This window comes from Protopterus annectens, chromosome 11.part0 (assembly GCF_019279795.1).
Source record: "Protopterus annectens isolate FY-2018-M chromosome 11.part0, PAN1.0, whole genome shotgun sequence".
Lineage (NCBI taxonomy): Eukaryota > Metazoa > Chordata > Ceratodontiformes > Protopteridae > Protopterus > Protopterus annectens.
In genome coordinates this window covers 1,101,872,157-1,101,890,019 of record NC_056745.1, presented here as the reverse complement: position 1 = coordinate 1,101,890,019, position 17,863 = coordinate 1,101,872,157, and the positions used below count along the sequence as shown (strand labels likewise).

Genomic DNA, 17,863 nt, shown 5'->3' with positions numbered 1-17,863 from the left:
CATTAGCATTCTTCTGACGTGGTCAGTATTTGTCCACACTAAAATAGATGCAGAATCCTTTCCTTTTGGCCTGGGGCACACAACAGTGAGTGTTTCAAAAACTTCTGTTGACCCAACAACTGAAGTGGGAAATTCTAACTTGAGTGAAACATAACCATCATAAGGCAACCTCGTGTCACTTAGCCCCCAAATCTCCAAATCTTCTAACTTTTTAAGTGGCAAATGTTTTAAGTATTTTTGGTAGAAGTCTCTGTACAGAAGGGTGATTTGTGCACCAGTATCCAACAGTGCTTTACTATACACTCTTTCTATTTTTACTGACACAACAGGGGACGGTCCCAGAAGGCCATCGAGTAGTTTCTGTTTCCGGTGTTGTTCAGCTGTACGGCAGTCAGCATGTGGTTGAGGTACCACCAGTTGACCTCGCCATTTTAACGGATAAGACTCTTGCTTAGTAATGTTTTGCAGACTGAGATGCTGGGATTTTGGCTGAGATGGTTTTCCAATTCAGTTGTTCACCTCAGATGAGCTGGAAGTGTGCATAGTAGGTAGTCTCTCTCCCTTATTACAAGAGTTAGTGTGGAAAGGAGATCCAGGATGCTGTCTCTTGATGTTAGATTTTATGGAGCTCTTTGTAACTGGGCACTCAGCTGGCTGCTTCACTGAAGCCCTTTGAAGTTTCCCTTCATTGCACTAGCCAATAATAGTTAATTTACTCTTTTCAAGTTCTCTGCATTAGGACACTTTTCCTTTATATGCCCTGCATCTCCACAGAGAAAACAAAATCCAGTAGGAACTCTGAGCATTGGCTGATTTGGTTCTTCCCTGAGTCCTTTCGTGGAGGTTTTAGCTGATGTATTCCTCCCTTCAGCTAAAGTTACCATGGCTTTCTGCAGTACTGCAGCTGTCTTGATAACTTGAGCTATGGTGTCAGTCAAGGAAGACACCTGCATCTGCAACTGTGACACCTCTACATTGCGGACACTCTGGGCCATGATTCCTGCTTGAGTAGTGAACACGACTATAGGCTCCTGGTGGTGTTCACTCACTGTTTTAGTTGCTGTTGAACACTGAGATTTGGCTTCCAACAGGGCTTCCTCTTCCCTCACCTCTTTAACCAACTGAGAATAAGAGTCTCTTCCCTATTTCTCATCCTCATTTTCCACACAATGTGGTCCATAACTTGAGCTCCCTGTAAAATTTATCCGATCCATACTTGGTCAGCTACTTTCGGATCCACCCCCTTCTTTAGGATGATCTGGTGGAGAATTTTATCTAATCGCTTAATGTAATCAGATAGGTTCTCACCAACTTCTTGGTATGTATTTTCAAACTGATACAGTAGGTCAGCAGCCCTCTTGGTCCTTCCAAACACATCCTGCAGTACTCCTAAATAGTTCTTGGCTGTGCAATCTTGCTTCCCATCCTTAGGTTGCATATGGTGTCTGCAGCTAATCCCTTTAGACTTTCAGCTATTCGCTGCTTCTTCTGAGATTCTGGGATATCCCACTCTTCTAGGGCTTGTGAAGCCTGATCCATCCAGGATTCAAAATCTTACTCTCCCTGAGGTGTGGGTTGATTGCCAGAAAAGAAACGCAATTTGCAGTAGCCAAACTCAGTGAATGGCTGTGTAGGCTTTAAGTATTTTTCTATAGTGCTTCCCAAATCATTCAAAACTGCAGGCCCTATAGTATTTATGGGCAGTGAAGCTGCAGCTTCTGGTGTAAGGTTCTGACCTACTTGGTAGCTTCCACAGGTATTTTCTCTGTTGCATAGGTAGTGCACTTCTCAGGGATTACCACACAGACTGCACTCTCACCTGAAATTTGTACACTCAAAGGTATGTGCTCATACACTAAAGGACTTTTCCATTCTAATAAGGCCACTATGCTCTCCTCGGTAGGGTCCACAGTGCTGTCCAACAAAAATCCATGCCCCACAACTGGCAAGGATCCTGTGACTTGATGTATTTGCATATCAGTTCATGTGAGCCCTGACAACACCAGAACTAAGCAATGCTCTGACTGAGCATTGTGCTGTTTGCACCACTTAGCAACTACTTCTGGGTTCATGTTTCTGCTGGATTTGCTTTCCACATGTACAGGGAAATAGGGTGGAGTCCAAAGCAGTACAGGAGATCCTGGACAAGCCCCCAAATGTAGCGCACCCACAGGTGTAGCTGAAGAGATATGGTTTCCTTCCTACCTGACGCTGGTGACACCCCTAAGGCCCAACACACCAAGGTGGAAAGAGGGACAGATTTTATTCTAGGTGACACATCTAGTTTAAAAAGGCAATAGCACAACCATAAACAAATTATTTCAACAGTGCACCAGTTAGCAATAAGGCAAGGTGAGAATATGCATGCAATGAAAACATACATTCACCCTCTTCCCCAGAACTCAAAAGATGAAGGTCTTGACATTAAAACATGCACAAAGAAGGCAGTATCAATGAGCAGTAAAGCTTTATAATGCAGCAATACAAACAAGGGAAAAATGCAATGTCATTAAGCAATAAAAGAGTCATAATACAACAATACAGATATGAGAAAATGCAGTGTCATTGAGCAGCAAAATTCTTGAGGGCAGCAGTACTAACACGAGCAAAATGCAATGTCATTGAGCAATGAGGATTTATAGTGCCACAATACAAATATGAGAAAATCCAATGTCATTGAGCAATAAAAATTCTTTATGGCAGCAGTACTAACATGGCAAAATGCATTAACATTGAACAATAAAGATTTATAGTGCCACAATACAAATATGACAGAATGCAGTGTCATTCAGCAGTACTAACACCATCTACCCCCTTTGATCAATTCTAAACAGACCAATTATGAAACATTCTGTTACAACTTGTTCATTGGCCAGTGACTACAGTCTTGCTGCCGGCATGATGGGGCCGAAGTTGGAGCTCATATGGATCCTAGTTATTTGTAATCCAAAAAGTGTTAAGGGGGGGACCACAATCTTATATAAATATAAAATGATGGCCAGAGCCTCTCACCACAACGTCGAGAATATCCTAATGACCAAGCTCCATGGTTTTTCTAATGAGAAAAGTAGAAAATCCCCTACCAGAACTCTGGTATACATCTATAGCTTCTCGGTACTAGGCCCAAGGGAACTCCTTTCTTGTTGAATAATAGCAGGCATAGAACTACTGGTTTCAGACTTCTCTCTTGATTCCACAAAATACCATATCCAGGATTTCAGCAAGAGACCGACACAATCTGCTACTTCACTTCCCTGTCCAAAAACACTAGAAAAGAAAATCTAGTCATGCCACAAGGCCCTTTTTCCCTTCAGCTACGTGTTTCAATCTTCCCTCCTTCCAAAATCCTCTTTCACTTTCAAAATTGTCTTTTATATTCCTGAAAAGGAGCTCCCCCTCATGGTGTAATGGAAAACTACAGTCTATTACTTCTACATGAAATACAGTGGGAGCTACATAATATATATATATATATATATATATATATATATATATATATATATATATATATATATATATATATAGCTTGATATACAGAGGCAAAGTTTTGACAGAAAAAAAATACTGAGTATTTATAAGAAATCCGAATCACCTTCATGAATATAAGCAACTAATATACTGATTTGATGTTACAGAGAATATTTTAGTCTAGTAAGAACAGCAGACTGTAACAAAATTAGAAAGAAAAGCAGGAGATAGATTTAATGATGATGGAGTGATTATAGGCAGAAGACAATCTGTAACCAAAAACAGCTATGTGAGCTGGTTTTGCTTACTGGTTTTGTTCTGCTGCCCATTTAAGCTCTCACTTTTGGTTTCAGAAGACAATCTGTTCTAATTAAATTAAGTTGTCAGAGGGCTGAAATAAGCAAACTGAAAAATAATGTATACTGCAAGATTGTGAGACATATGTTTGGAAACTGAAATTTTGTCATTCTGTTTCAACCCCAATACCTGACTATCATGCTATGAAGACATATGTCAGTTGAAGACTTTAAAAAACCTGAAGAAATATATGAAAAGTGCAGACTATGCTATACCTTCATGAGTAATGATTTGAATATGCAGGAAGTTGTGTGATACTGAGATGTGGTTTGTTTTTAACATTTAGTTGCTGAAATTAATCCAAACATGGTGGTGATCATAGTGTTGGCAATCCTGAGTATCCTTCTGATTGGGCTTCTTCTGATCACTCTGATTGTGCTGAAACGAAAGCGTCTTCAGATGGCCAGGTATGCTGTGATTTCTGTGTTTCTGGTTAGTCCTCTGTTTTCTGTGTTTCCATTCTTGTTTGAATGTAATCGGCTTCTACTCCATTTCCTACAGTTATTTCAAATTATGGCACTCGTTCTGATATTGTGTGTGCAGTACAGCATTAATTGCATAACAGACTAATGTTACCATAATCTTTGGCTAACTTTTGCATTACCATGCATTCAAGTATGTATACTAAGGATTTTGAAGTGCAAGCATAGAAAACTGAAAACAAAAGTGTGAATTATGCTAATTTCAGTTACATACATGTAACCTTGCCAAATCATTTAATTCTGCTTATTTCTTGTGGCAAATATGAAAGTGAACACTGTTTCACAGAGAATTTCCATCCAGTAGATTGAGCTCTCTTTCTCCTTTCATTAGCACTTCTATGATCAGTCATAAATGCCTTGTCCTTGTGCTTTTCATTTATGGGGACAGGAAGCAGTAATATTATGCAAGACTGTCTGCAGAAAGTTCTGAAAAGCATATATTTAAGAAGATACAACAGCAATTGCCCTCTTGCTGTGGAATAAAGGAGACAGTATTTATCTGCAGGAAATTGTTTAGCTTAATCTCCAACAATGCCCAGAGTCTCCAATATAATAACATTAATAGCCTTATTAACCTCATTCAGATTTTCTAGGAATCTGTGTGTTGACTTTTTGTTTTAATAAGAAGATAAGTTAACTGATAAAATAAATTAAATAATTTAGACAATTATTGCTATGTGGAGTACTTATTATAACAATAGATATTCAACCCCATTGCTCTATATCCAAAAACCACCATATGGCTAATGGTTTTAGTAAGTGGCGCAGGCTTGACTCCAGATGTCCTCAAGAATGTCAATGCATCCCTCCCTACAGACATTAGTTGTTTGATCATATGACAGAATATAGATGCCAGGAAAACAGAATGCAGAGAGGAATATTATCTCAGAGGCATTCATTCTGGGCCATCTCCAGCCCAGTAATGTCTACAGAGAATTAGTCACTGTCAGGAATCGTGATTCACAAAATACCTAGTCGCATATATTTAGACAATGCAGTGTGGCCATGTTCCACCAGCTGCAAAATACCACTCTGCAACACTGCCACTTCATGACATTTGCCACTGTAGGGCAGGCCATATTTGAGGCTGATACAATTTCATACCCATACAACAGCAAGCCAAATATTTCTCTCAGTACCATTATGAATATAACAAGCAGTATTGTTAAAGCAAACATAAAATGTAAAGGAAGGGGTCATGCGTATTACCTTTGTAGGTGGCATAGAATCACCACATTTGATTAAGTTTTTATTGGCCGCAAACAGTTCACATAAACTGCCAGTAGATGAAATGAAAGTCTATTGTACATGCACTGGGGTCTGGTACGACTGGGTGCAGCTGTTTGCAAGCATATAAATTGAAGACAGAAACCTGGACAAGATGAAATGAACAGATATGCAGCACTATCTATATCTACATCTGTCTATAGCTATGTCTGTATATATCTGTATCTATATCTGTATCTATATATATATATATATATATATATATATATATATATATATATATATATATATATATATATATATATATATATATATAGATAGATATATGTAACATGTATATATGTGTGTATGTGTGTCTATATGTGTGCGTGCATGCGCATGTCTAAAAAACAATGTAAAATGTGTTCACTAGGTAATGGTTTGATAGTCTTTACATTTGATCCTCAGCTCAGACTTCCACACAGAACAACAGAATCAGTCATGGGCCAGTAGTTGAAAGTCACTTAATTGGGTTCATGCATAATTCACAGTCTTGACTCCTCTTCCCAATTCACTTCTGATCATTGATCATTAGTATCTCTTACTCTGGACCATTCATGAGCCCCCAGTTTATTCCTTCAGAAGGAATACATGCCAAGGCTATGATGAGTCCTCCCTGTGTCACTAATTGCGAATGAGTAATTACAAATTAGAACGTATCCTAAGAAATTCTCAGTCAAGTATTTAAATAAACTAATAGTGTAACATTTAATGTGTGTGTGTGTGTGTGTGTGTGTGTGTGTGTGTGTGTGTGTGTGTGTGTGTGTGTGTTTTTATCAGTACATTGATAACAGGAATATGAATTTGATGCAGATGTCCAAAATCTATCAAACCTGAAATTAATATGATTTTAAGTGAAAAAAGTTTTAACTAAAATTGTGTTTATGAATTACTTATAGATGATCTGCTAAATAATATATTAGTAATGTGATTATATTAGATAATACAGCTCCCATGGCACAGTGTGTTAAAGTCCTGACTTTGACCCAGACAACACACAAGAGGAGCCTTCCTAGAGGGTGCGGATTGAGCAGCGAAAGCCAGCTCATCCACCCTGGAGTGAAAGAGGCAGTCCATTGCATTGCATAATCGATACCCTGTAAAGGCTAGGTATTACAGAATGCAGACTAAATGCCTGGCAATCAGTACCAAACAAGCACCATGTAGATTTTATCAAGGGACTACATGCAGCTGCAGGAGTATAAATGGATCACCAAGCCTGGCATACCGGGAGTCCCATTTGTCCAGGTTACCATGGAAGTATCTGGTATTAGGGTAAGCAAAAAAAGACTTATAGCTGCCTAACTGACATCTGTAACAATCCAGGCTTGTCTGTAGAAGTTGATGGCCAGTAGGCAATGGTTGGGGGGTGGGGGGGTGCAGCGAGACGAAAAGCAGTATAGTAGGTGACAGATGGGCAAAATTAATATATTAAGTAATATGGCCTACTTTTACATCTCTGTCATGTTTGCACATAACAGTTTGAATGTCAAGAAATCTATCCAGGAAGGTGTCACTTGTTGGCTTGGTATCTATCAAGATTTGTCACACTTTTCTCTCTCCATTACAAATATCACACCAAGAGTACTGAAAATAATAATGCTGAACAGATAGTGTGTTATCCATCTGTCACTGTAGTCAATGGCTTTCTAACTCACTTGTCTGATAGGTTTCCAGGAAGAGTTAAAAAGTCATGTTTGTGTTATTTCTTGTTAGTCACCGCTGTAGCTTTTTTTCTATAAAAAGATTATGCCTCAGCCCTTTTCTTTCATTAGTATATTTTATATTTCCTTTCTCCCTCTAATCTCTTTTCCTTATGTCCTCATCATTTCTTTTCCAGAGCCTGATATCTTATTCCGGAAATTATGTTTAAATAGCAGGGTTCCTTATATAACTTGAGAATTAGAATGAACAGATACTCAAAAGAACTGCCAACAAACTGTTTATTTCTATTGAATTTCTTCAGTTCCTAAAGCTTTGTAAATATTTCACATGAGGCATCCCACTAGCCAGTTGACTTGTGTAAAGAATGGGAGTCACCTTTCAGTGAATAATTATTTAGCCTTCACAGAACTGGTTAAAAAGATAGCTATTAAAAGGAGCATAATTAGTCCTTCTTGTCTCTGGTATTCCAAAAGCATTAAATATTTTATCAAGAGCTGAAACCACTACATGTGAAAAGTATGATCTCTGCCACTGGGCGCCATGAATAGTCATCAGTATGAACTACTAGATGATATTTGCTTTACATTGGCCCATAACAATCAATACAGCCAGCCCATGCTTCGTTATAATAATAAGTGATCTTCTCAGTTCTTTTCTTGATAGTTGATAATTCCATCTGAGATGCAGATAACACAATACTTCTAAAATCTTTAAACGTTGGACATGTTTCACTCTTCCAGTCTGTTGTGATTGTCTTGAGCACAATGGCTGAAAGGATCCATAGAAGTGAAAACTTTGTGGAAAGGGAGCATTAAACAAATTTAAAAGATTTAGATAACTGAAACTGATCATTAAAATTTGGAAAAAATGATTTACCTTATCCCAAAATGATTTAAGTACTTGATGATCAAAACACGTGTTGTCAGTCTGCCTTCAATTTTGCTTTACATCTCAAACAACCAATTTCTTGTTTAAATATTAATTCTAATTTATGTGTTGTCAGAAAAGACATATGAAGAATTTTCCAGGCAAATAGCTTCTATTGGATTGACAGGGAAGTACATTTAGGAGCAGCAAGTATTAATCTTTTCACGTTATCATCAGGATCTTAATTGTTAATTTTATAATAATCCCAAAAAATGATTTATAATATATTTTAGTGTTTTTAATTATTTTATATATTTTTGATAAATATCGTTTTCCTTGGACAATATGGTTTTATTAAGTAAATCAGATATTCGACAAGTTTAGGGACATTTTGTCCAATGGTTGAAATCATTAACTCAAATCTGTTTATAACATATTGCCTTAGATGTTGCATTGCAATCACATACTACTGTCCAGATTTAATTTATTTTTAGTTTGTTCCATTGACAGAAGTTTGCCAGTATGTAGCAGTTGATAAATGAGGTTTGGAACAGACCAATTTGTCCAGGGACATCTTCAAAGGGGGGGGGGGGTAGATAAATAGAGTAGCAGAAATTGGGGGATAGAGGGAGGATAGGGTTAAATAGGAATGGATGAGGTTTGAGAATTTAATTTATTAATCCTCCCCTTTCCCATATGAATACTGCCTGTTGAACTTTGCAGCTAGTGCCAGTGCTAAAAAGCTTCTCGCACTCTGAATCACATCAAAAAAAAAAAAAAAAAGATAATCCCTTTTCATATCTGTCTTTTATTTTTAATTAGCCTTTGCTGCTGAGGGGCAGACAAATGTGAAAGACATAGTTCTGCTTTTGAAGTACGGATTGGCAGGAAGCAAAAAGTATACTGAGCTCACAGAACCACAAGTGGCAAGCAATACTTACTGTATGTTGGGGAGCAGAACATGACTCAGAAGACTTATAAGTAATTTTTTTTTAACTTGCTGCAGCTATATTGGAGGACCTGTTTTCCTTAAATACCGCTGTAAGCAATGCATCAGCCCTTTTGTTTGTGCAGATGAGCATTGCCTTTCCGAGTTGCTGGTTTCGGCACATCACAATTGCACTTATTTCTAGTCATTGAAATGCTAGCATTCCTCTCAAGCTCTTAAGCAAGAAATCTGGACAAACCATAAAATAATGGGTGGACAAGGGCCAACAAATAGGGACAGATTATAAATGTTGCTCTTATTAACTTAAAAAGTTTCAAGAATAGGAGGATTTGTATTTTGGTATGCATTTCTGACGAATACAGAGTCTGAAACGTAAATGTTGTTATTCAGTGGCTTCCATCCTCAGTGGTTTACTGAAGTCTGCAGGTTTTGGGGAGTGGACCAGAGATGTGAGATGGAAGTCTAGACATTCTGTGAACACCTAGACAGTTGAGAGGTATGAATGGTGTTATTGTTCTTCTTTAATTATTAACATATTTTAATATTTTAATATTTATTATTAACTGTACTCTGCATGTCAGTGTTTCTATTAGAGATGCTTGATAACCCTGCTATTGTTGGCATTGCTGTCTTTATTACAAGACAGACAGAAAAAATGTGCTTCATTTTTTTATTTATTCATTCATGTGAGAGAGGCAGTTTGATACTGGGAAAGTTAAAACATTTAAGTCTACAGCATTTTCCTGTTCTTCCAGCTAGTATCCATAGCTGCTTATGGCATCCTAACTTAGGAGGCTGACTTCCTTTACAAAATTTCTTAACAATTAATAATAAGCAGTATACAATGATTGGTCATTAACATTCAAAAACGGGCACGCTCCCATTGCAAATCAAACATGTACTATTGGAGGAAGGTCCGGTTGCCCAAACTTTCTTCCATTTCTATATGCTTTAACTTTTTTAAGATTTTTTTTCCACCATTAAAAAAAATAAATAAATAAAATTAGAATTCCAGACATCCTGGAGATACGAGACAGACAGTATGAACAAGAAGCTGGGAAAATTAGTAATGTTATTCAAAACTAAAGAAACATATCTGATTTCCCTTGTATTTTTCTCCATCCTGTCTCTCTTGTACCTCTTAAGTGTCCAAATTTCAACCTTTTATTTAACAAAAAAAAAAAAGAGGAGCAATGGACATCTTCCTTCCTCCGTTGCTTCCTTTACACAGCATTGATGTGGCACTAATGGGTATGGGGGGGGCTCACTTTCATCAGTGTCTCTTCAATAGTTTGGAACTTCATTCTGATATCACTGGTTAGAATGGCAGCTAAAAGCACATCAGCAGTTCAGGATCACACTGGTCGGGAGGAATGTAGTACAATGATGTAACATTCTAAGTAAAAAAAAAAAATGTAATTGTATTTCCTGGCTGAGATGAGCAAGCTATTAGTAGGTGTCTCACAGTTTACCCATTTGTTCCACATTATGAGGGCTACTGCTCCTTATTTTGGAGATGCTAGGTGGAGAGCATGATTGACTGTTTGCAAAATAAGTTATCTCGTCCCAGTCAGTGTGCTATTTGAGGTGGTATGGAAATTATGAGGTAACCCATGTGTGTTGGTGTTTAAAATTTCTCTTCATCTGCAGGAGGTCTTAGTTCTGATATACTCAGGGGTAGATCAATTTACATTTGGCGTTTGACAGGACATTTAAGCATAGCTTCAGTTACTGCTATTTGTGCCATAATTTCAGAAGGGGTTAAGATGGTAGTCTTTTCGGGATTACATTTGATGGCTATGGTGTGGCTGGGCAGTTGAGAAACAGTCAGGTTAATTCATGCTGTGGCAAACCTTTATTTCCTCATCTTCTAAGTTTACCAGAGCAAGATATATAAGGCAGATGAAAGGGGCGGGGGGATCGTTGTGAGTATCTATGAATGTATAGGCACAGGGACAGGGTTTGAGGTTCATAGCTGTTTTATTTCTTTTAAGGCAAGGTGATTAATCTGTGTTTTTCCTTTTACAGATTGCAGAGGTGCGGAATCAAGTGGGCATGATTGGTGAACAGGGGGATAGGAGAGTCAGAGGTGTTGTAGCCGGTTCAATGGATGCCACTACTGCTCGGGTGGTACATAGGAAGCCCAGAGATGGGAATGTGCTGAGTGACCAGTGCTCAGCACCCTGATTAAATGCCTTTGAAAGGTAATGGATGTTTTATGTGGATTTTGATGGATGGACTAGTATATAATAGGATTTTGGTGCTGGAGTGGTGCATAGGGGATTATGTAAGGAGGTATATTTGGGTCAAGGTAAGGTAGGACTAGAGGTGTGGTGGTGCAGGTACCAGTGGTTGTTGCCGTTGATGGAATGGTGCATTAATGTGCTTGATTGGGGGAGTGTAATGTAAACAGTTGCTGTCCTGCAGGAAGTAGTTAAAGGTAGTTGATGTTGAGGGGCTGGACGTTCCGGTTATTGGAGATGTGTACAAAGGGGTTACAGGAAATTTTATCTTATTCACTGTTTAGCAAAATATGTCAAACTTGTTGCGGTTTGGGTAGTGTATCGACAAGTAAAGGAGTATGTTGGGGGCTGGGTAAAGCAAGGTTGCGGATTTGTTATGAAGGGGTTTGGGGGTTTTCCACAGGTGGGGTGTATGCACAGTAATTAAAGGCATAGGAAATCACTAGGTTACTAGTGCTAGGACCCTTAAAAGTCAGTTTATCTATATTCATTGTATTTATGATTATTATGCACTTGTATTTGGAGGTAAGGTATTCTGCTGGGGGAGGCTGGGTTGATGTCTGGTAGATGGTATGTTAACAAGTGTTTGTTTTGTATTCATTAAGGCATTTCAAGGTTGGTGCAGCTGGGTAGTGTAAGGCCAAGGGAGGATAAGGTATGTTGAGGGCAAGTTATAGCAGGGTTTGATATTTGCTTAGGGGTAGTTTGGGGTTCTTACTGGTGGGAGAAGTGGCACCAGTTTCAGGAGCGGGGGTAGTTACTAGGTTAATGACTCTAAGGTTTTGATGAACTAGCCAGCTTCAGGTAAGTAAGATTCCTTAATCCAGAGTGCACTGCATGTTGCTCTTATTTAAGAGGGACATGGGTTATTGTTGCCTGTCTCAAAAGGGATATAGATAGAGCCGTAGGGGGGGATTTACATCTCAGGTTTGGTAATAGGCTATAATAGCACAACTATGGATGTTTTTTTTCTTTGCCTTAATTATGGTTAACAATGTTGTTGGCAACTACTTGCTTGGGAAGAGTGATATATTTATTTATAGAATAGGCCTTTTAATGCAATCATTTGTTTTATTTCGCATATTTGTTTTATTTTGCATGGGTGTTGGTTGTATCGTGATTGTGTAAGGTGTGGAGGAAATCTTATGGGTATTTTTGTTAACACATCTTAAGTTTTACTGTTTTTTGTATGTGGTAGTAAATGCATTTTATGTAGTTGATGAAGGAAATATGCCAATGGTGGTGCATACTGTCATTAAGAAGCTGTGATTATGTGTGAATGAAGTATTTGCAATTTTTTCTTCCACAGATCCCTCGGAGGTTGCAAATGGAGACGGGCTGATTGGGCATTACTTTCCAGGTTGAAGGAAGGTGGCTTCGACAGGTGAGAGAGGGGGTTGAGGATGATGTTGGTTGATGGAGTGGTGTGAAAAGAGTTCATGGTCTTCCAGCAAAGCAGCCACATATGGAATTGTTATATTTTCTTCCAAATAGTTACAACATAATGGTTTGTTTGTTTGTTTGGGGTGGAAAGCTTCAGGAGTGAATTTACACTGTATTATTGGTAACTGGATTTTTTCTTGGATGGGCTCAGGTAGGGTTGCAGCCTTCAGGGGTAGGGGATTAGTGGGTTGCTTTGAGTAAGTGGGTTCAGGTGGTGAGCTAGATGAGGTGTCCTTGCATGGGAAGTGTGGCTTTGATTTACCGCACTTGAAGGAGAGAAAGGGTATGGTTTTTCTACATTCTGGACGGAGTTGGCATGTCACTAATCTTGTTTTGAACAGGTGGCATAGGGCATTTTCAAGTTTGGTATATTGCTGCTGGCATTCAAGGGTATTGATAGAGCTAAGAGGGGTAAGATTGCTAAAATTATCAATGGGGTTTAGGTGCCTTACTGTTTATAATGGGTAGTTGGTGTTGGCAAGGTGTCTGTTAAATGGCATTTGAAAGTTTTCAGTTTGTTTTACAAGTCATTGGTCAAGTAAAAGGGGTTGCTATGGGAAGGGTGGTTTCAGTGGTTGGGGGTTGAGTATTCCTGCTCCAGTAGCAGGTCATGACCAGGTAATCATTAGTTAATTGCCAGGGGCTGGTAATGTCCTGGTAATTATTGTACACTGAATGATGTTTGGCCTTATCCCCTAATGGTGTCTAGATGATTGAAGTTTGGTGGAGAGAGGGGGAACAGCCTGGTCAGGCTAGTGGGCGGAGAAGAGGGGCAGGCTTGCCCTCTTCTGTTCCCCCTCTAGTGTTGGATGGTCAATTCAATATGTTGGGAAAGGAAAGTGAGTGGTTATGCTGCTTGATAAGTACATAAGTAAGCAAAGAAAGCTGCTTATTTAGTTGATGGTATAATGCAATAAATGGTAACGAAAGTGAGTAGTTACACTGCTTGATAAGTACATATGCAAGTGGAGGAAGCTGCTTATTGGTTGATGGTATAATGCATTAAATGGTAATGGAAGTGAGCGGGTACGCAGCTTCATAAGTAAGTGAGTGGAGGTATGGACGCTGCTTACTGATCAGGATGAGCAGGTTTACGCTGTCCTGTTCTATGATAATGTTATATGACTGTTATTTCACCTGTATCATTTTTGGTTGAAATTAATGAATATTGGTTTAACATTTATGTTTATGGAAATTTAATAAAGGCCGTCAAATGTCATTCAGTATAATGTGTTTCTTGAAGGGGACTGGGACAACAGTAGATTATCTCCTTCTGTTTAAGAATGTTGATTGTGGCCGCATCAAAAGTATTCATATAATCTTGGGTACAGGCAATGGGGTATAACAAAAATATCCAAGCCTTGATATCTAGATTCTTGTTTAGATAAGTATTGTAAAATTTTAATGTATCATTTATAAATTTAGAAGTTATATATTTCCTTTTACCAAAGACTGTATATTGCCTCACCTTTCTAAGATGATTATTAGATACCAACTCTGTGCACTGCGGAGACATTGACTGACCTGATTTTAACCAAATGCTTTCATGTAATTGTTCCCATCTAGCTGAATAACAAGTGTTTCGCCACAAAGATAAAGTCTTTGCAACAGATGATAATGCATAATCCTCTGTATCAGAAAGATTTATGCCCCCTGTTTCCCAATCATTCAAGTGATGAGTTATAGCTATTCTGGGTCAACTATTAAACCATAAAAAATTAACATTAATCTGTTAAACTGTTTTATATATTGTTTAGGGAGGAATAGAGAATGCTTGTATAACATACAATAGTTTTGGAAAAATAATCATTTTTATTCTGTATACTTTGTCCTCCATTGTAAAATAATATGTTCCATTTTTGTATGAGGCTTTTAATATGGTTTAAATATTATTATAATTAGCAGTTAATGTACCATTTAAATCCTTAGTTAATATGACTCATAAGTATTTAATTGTATTATCAGGGGTACGATATTGAGAAATTTTCTTATTTAAATTCTTTTTATCAGAGTTTATTAACAGCAATTTTGTTTTATTTTCATTGAATTTTAGACCAAAAGTAGACTGAAAGTAATCAGTTGATTTCAACAAAGCATTATTCCCAACCAATATACCTTTAATGTTTGTACTTGTTCTAATATAGTATGCAAAGGGCTCTATGAGTAAAGCAAGCAATGAGATAAAGGGCATCCATGCTTTGTGCCCTTAGTAATTGATATAGAAGAAAAACATGAAGCAGTCTTAACATAGGCTAAAGATTTCTCATAAAGTGATTTTAATAATTGAGTAAACTTATGTGAGAATCTATAAGTTTCTAGTGCTAGGGTTAGATAACTCCAATTAACTGAATCAAAAGCATTGTTTATATCTAGACTCACTAGGGTCATATTTCTCTTAGCAAGATTTGTATAGTCAATCAAAGAAAGTATTCTTTTAATGTTATCTTAAGTGTTCCTGCCCTTTATGAAACCTGTTTGATCTTCATCTACTAATGAAGGAAGCAGCTCCTTAACTGTATCTGCATGAACTGACATGAACAATTTATAATCAACCATCAAAAGGGAAATAGCTCTATAAGAGGAACATTCATTGGCACTTTTTTCACATGTCAGTATAGGGGAAATTACTGTATACTTCCAAAAAGGAAATACGCCTATGCCTTCCTTTACTATATTCAACACTTTTAATAACAAGACTACAGCTTCCTTAGATAGGAGTTTATACTTCTCTGGAATAATATTGTCTACACCAGGTGCTTTATAAAGCCTTAGCTTATTAAGTTGGGATTTAAGTTCAGTTATTGTTATTTGTTTATCAATTAACGTAATATGTTGGTCATGTAGTTTAAAACTTAATGTTTGTCTTAGGAAAAGAACATATTACATTTTGTGATTTTAATTCAGTACTTTGCGAGTTAATGTTATTATAATGTATTTTAAATGCTTCCAGTATTCCTTCTAAATCTGACACTTTCTTCCTGGTTCCTGTTATATACACTTCCCTTATTTGATTTAATTTTATCTTTTTAGTTCTATTAGCAATTCTCTTTTCATTTCTAGGGTTCATTGAATAAGTAACAAGTCTAATCTTCTCTAGATCAATCATAGTTTTGTGATGCAGTATTGCTAAATATTTTTTTTCTTCTTCTCGTCCAGTTCATTAGTTAAGTGCTTTATCCCCTTCTGAATGTTAAATTTTAACCTGTCAATGTTTGGTTGCAACTTCACTAAATATTTATTCCATTGCTTTCTCTTATTATTATACCATGCTAAATATTTTCCATACAAATAAGACTTCAGTGAGTCGCATATATGTATATATGTATATATATATATATATATATATATATATATATATATATATATATATATATATAGATAGATATAGTTATACATAGATATAGATATAACTATATATATAGATATAACTGTTTTCAGGGAGGTTTATTTTAGGGAAAGATTGTATTTCTTTAATAAAAAAAAAAATCCTTAAAACACTTTGTTTGTTATATAAGATTGTATTCTAGTGATAGATCTCCTTTGTCTTGTGTGTATTTCTAAGTCAAATGTATGTGCAGTATGATCTGATAGGGGCAAGAAATTAACTTTATCTAGCTTTGTAATTAATTCTCTTGATAAATACACTCTATCAATTCTTGAATGAGAACCATACCTACATGAATAAAATGTGGGTCAGCATAGTCATTTATATCTACTAAATTATACATGTCAGTAAGTTCAGGGATTTACCATGAAGATGCAGTTTTCCTATGTGTTTTTATAGAGTTAATGTCACTATCATTTATTATACAGTTAAAAATTCCAGTTTGTATTGTTTACCTTTAGAATATTGTATATAATGTCTTCTATGTGCGGTCTAACTACTTTAACTCCTAGACCAGGAATCCAGTATTTATTCGCTACTGTATATATTTTCCCATTTAACTCTAAATTTGCCAAACAAAGCATTCCTGATCTATCTTGATAAGTATTTATGACTTTAGGCATCATGACTGAGTGTTTCCATAAAATCATTACACCTCGCGTTTTTGTTTATGTTGTGAGCTTGCTAAAACTGTATAGTTACTAATACTAAATTTGTTTAAATCTATTTGTAAGAGGTGCATTTCCTGTAAAAAAAAATATACTGTGGATTAAAGGTTTTTAAATATTTAATCAAACTTCCCTTTTTACAGTTATTAATTAATCCATTTACATTAATGGAAATACATTTCATACTTAAGCTATTATTTACAGAATTTCTCTGCATATAGATGTGGTACTACCAGAGAGAAGAGAAAAAGCATACATAGAACTAAAAGAAATTACTTGATTACTTGTGAAATGACTATCCCTGAGATTCATGAAGCTCGGTGCAAGGACGGTTTTAGACTTGCGCCGAGTGTCCCCATTACAGATGGTACAGCAGTGCCATATGAATATTTATGAGGGCACGCTGCCGCATCCTCGACATGCACAGGAAATGTATGCGAGTGCAGGGGGCGTGTTCAAGTGCTCTATGGAGGCGGAAACATGCCCCCACAGTTACACAACCTACTATGCTACTATTAGAGCCCGCCTCTAATAGTAAGCAATTAATTCAGTGTCTGTGGATACTGAAATGTATGCTAAGCATACAAGAGTGTCCACGGACACTGAAATAAAATCAAAGCAGTAAACACACAAGCATGTAGTGGAATTTTGAGCCCCATCCCTAGAACATTCACAATTAGATTCCCCATGTCCCTATTTTACATTTGTATTGCTTCAATATCAAAAGTGTAAGCAAAGCACAGCATGTTTGCACATCGCTTCCCCCAGCTTAGCATAGCTTACACACCAAAATCAACCAAACAGAGAAAAACATGGGGAATTAATGTTAACGTCAGTAGTGTAATATTCAGAGCATCTGCCTAACGAGCAGGCATGCACGGTTCAAGGCCAACTATAGCACATATCATTTTCCATGTGGTTCGAAAGACATGCGTGCGTAAATCTGCGTGCCTTCATGGAAGGTTGGGCATCAAGCTGGCACCTCGGCATTTTGTAAAAATCTACTGCCAATCATTAGTGGACCGGAGTTCCGCTGTGGCGACCACTTACTGGGAAAAGCCGAAAGACAA

The 17,863-nt window shown here is 37.2% G+C and overlaps 1 protein-coding gene across 4 annotated transcripts in view; it reads left to right on the top strand.

Moving 5' to 3' along the window:
- Window positions 1-17,863, top strand: part of PTPRO (protein tyrosine phosphatase receptor type O) — a 1,723,724-nt gene that overhangs the window by 1,208,660 nt on the left and 497,201 nt on the right. For all 4 annotated transcript variants that reach the window (XM_044088440.1, XM_044088442.1, XM_044088441.1 and 1 more), the window contains exon 15: window positions 4,112-4,232. In XM_044088440.1, coding sequence (XP_043944375.1) covers window positions 4,112-4,232 — 121 coding nt within the window. The remainder of the gene's footprint in view (window positions 1-4,111; window positions 4,233-17,863) is intronic.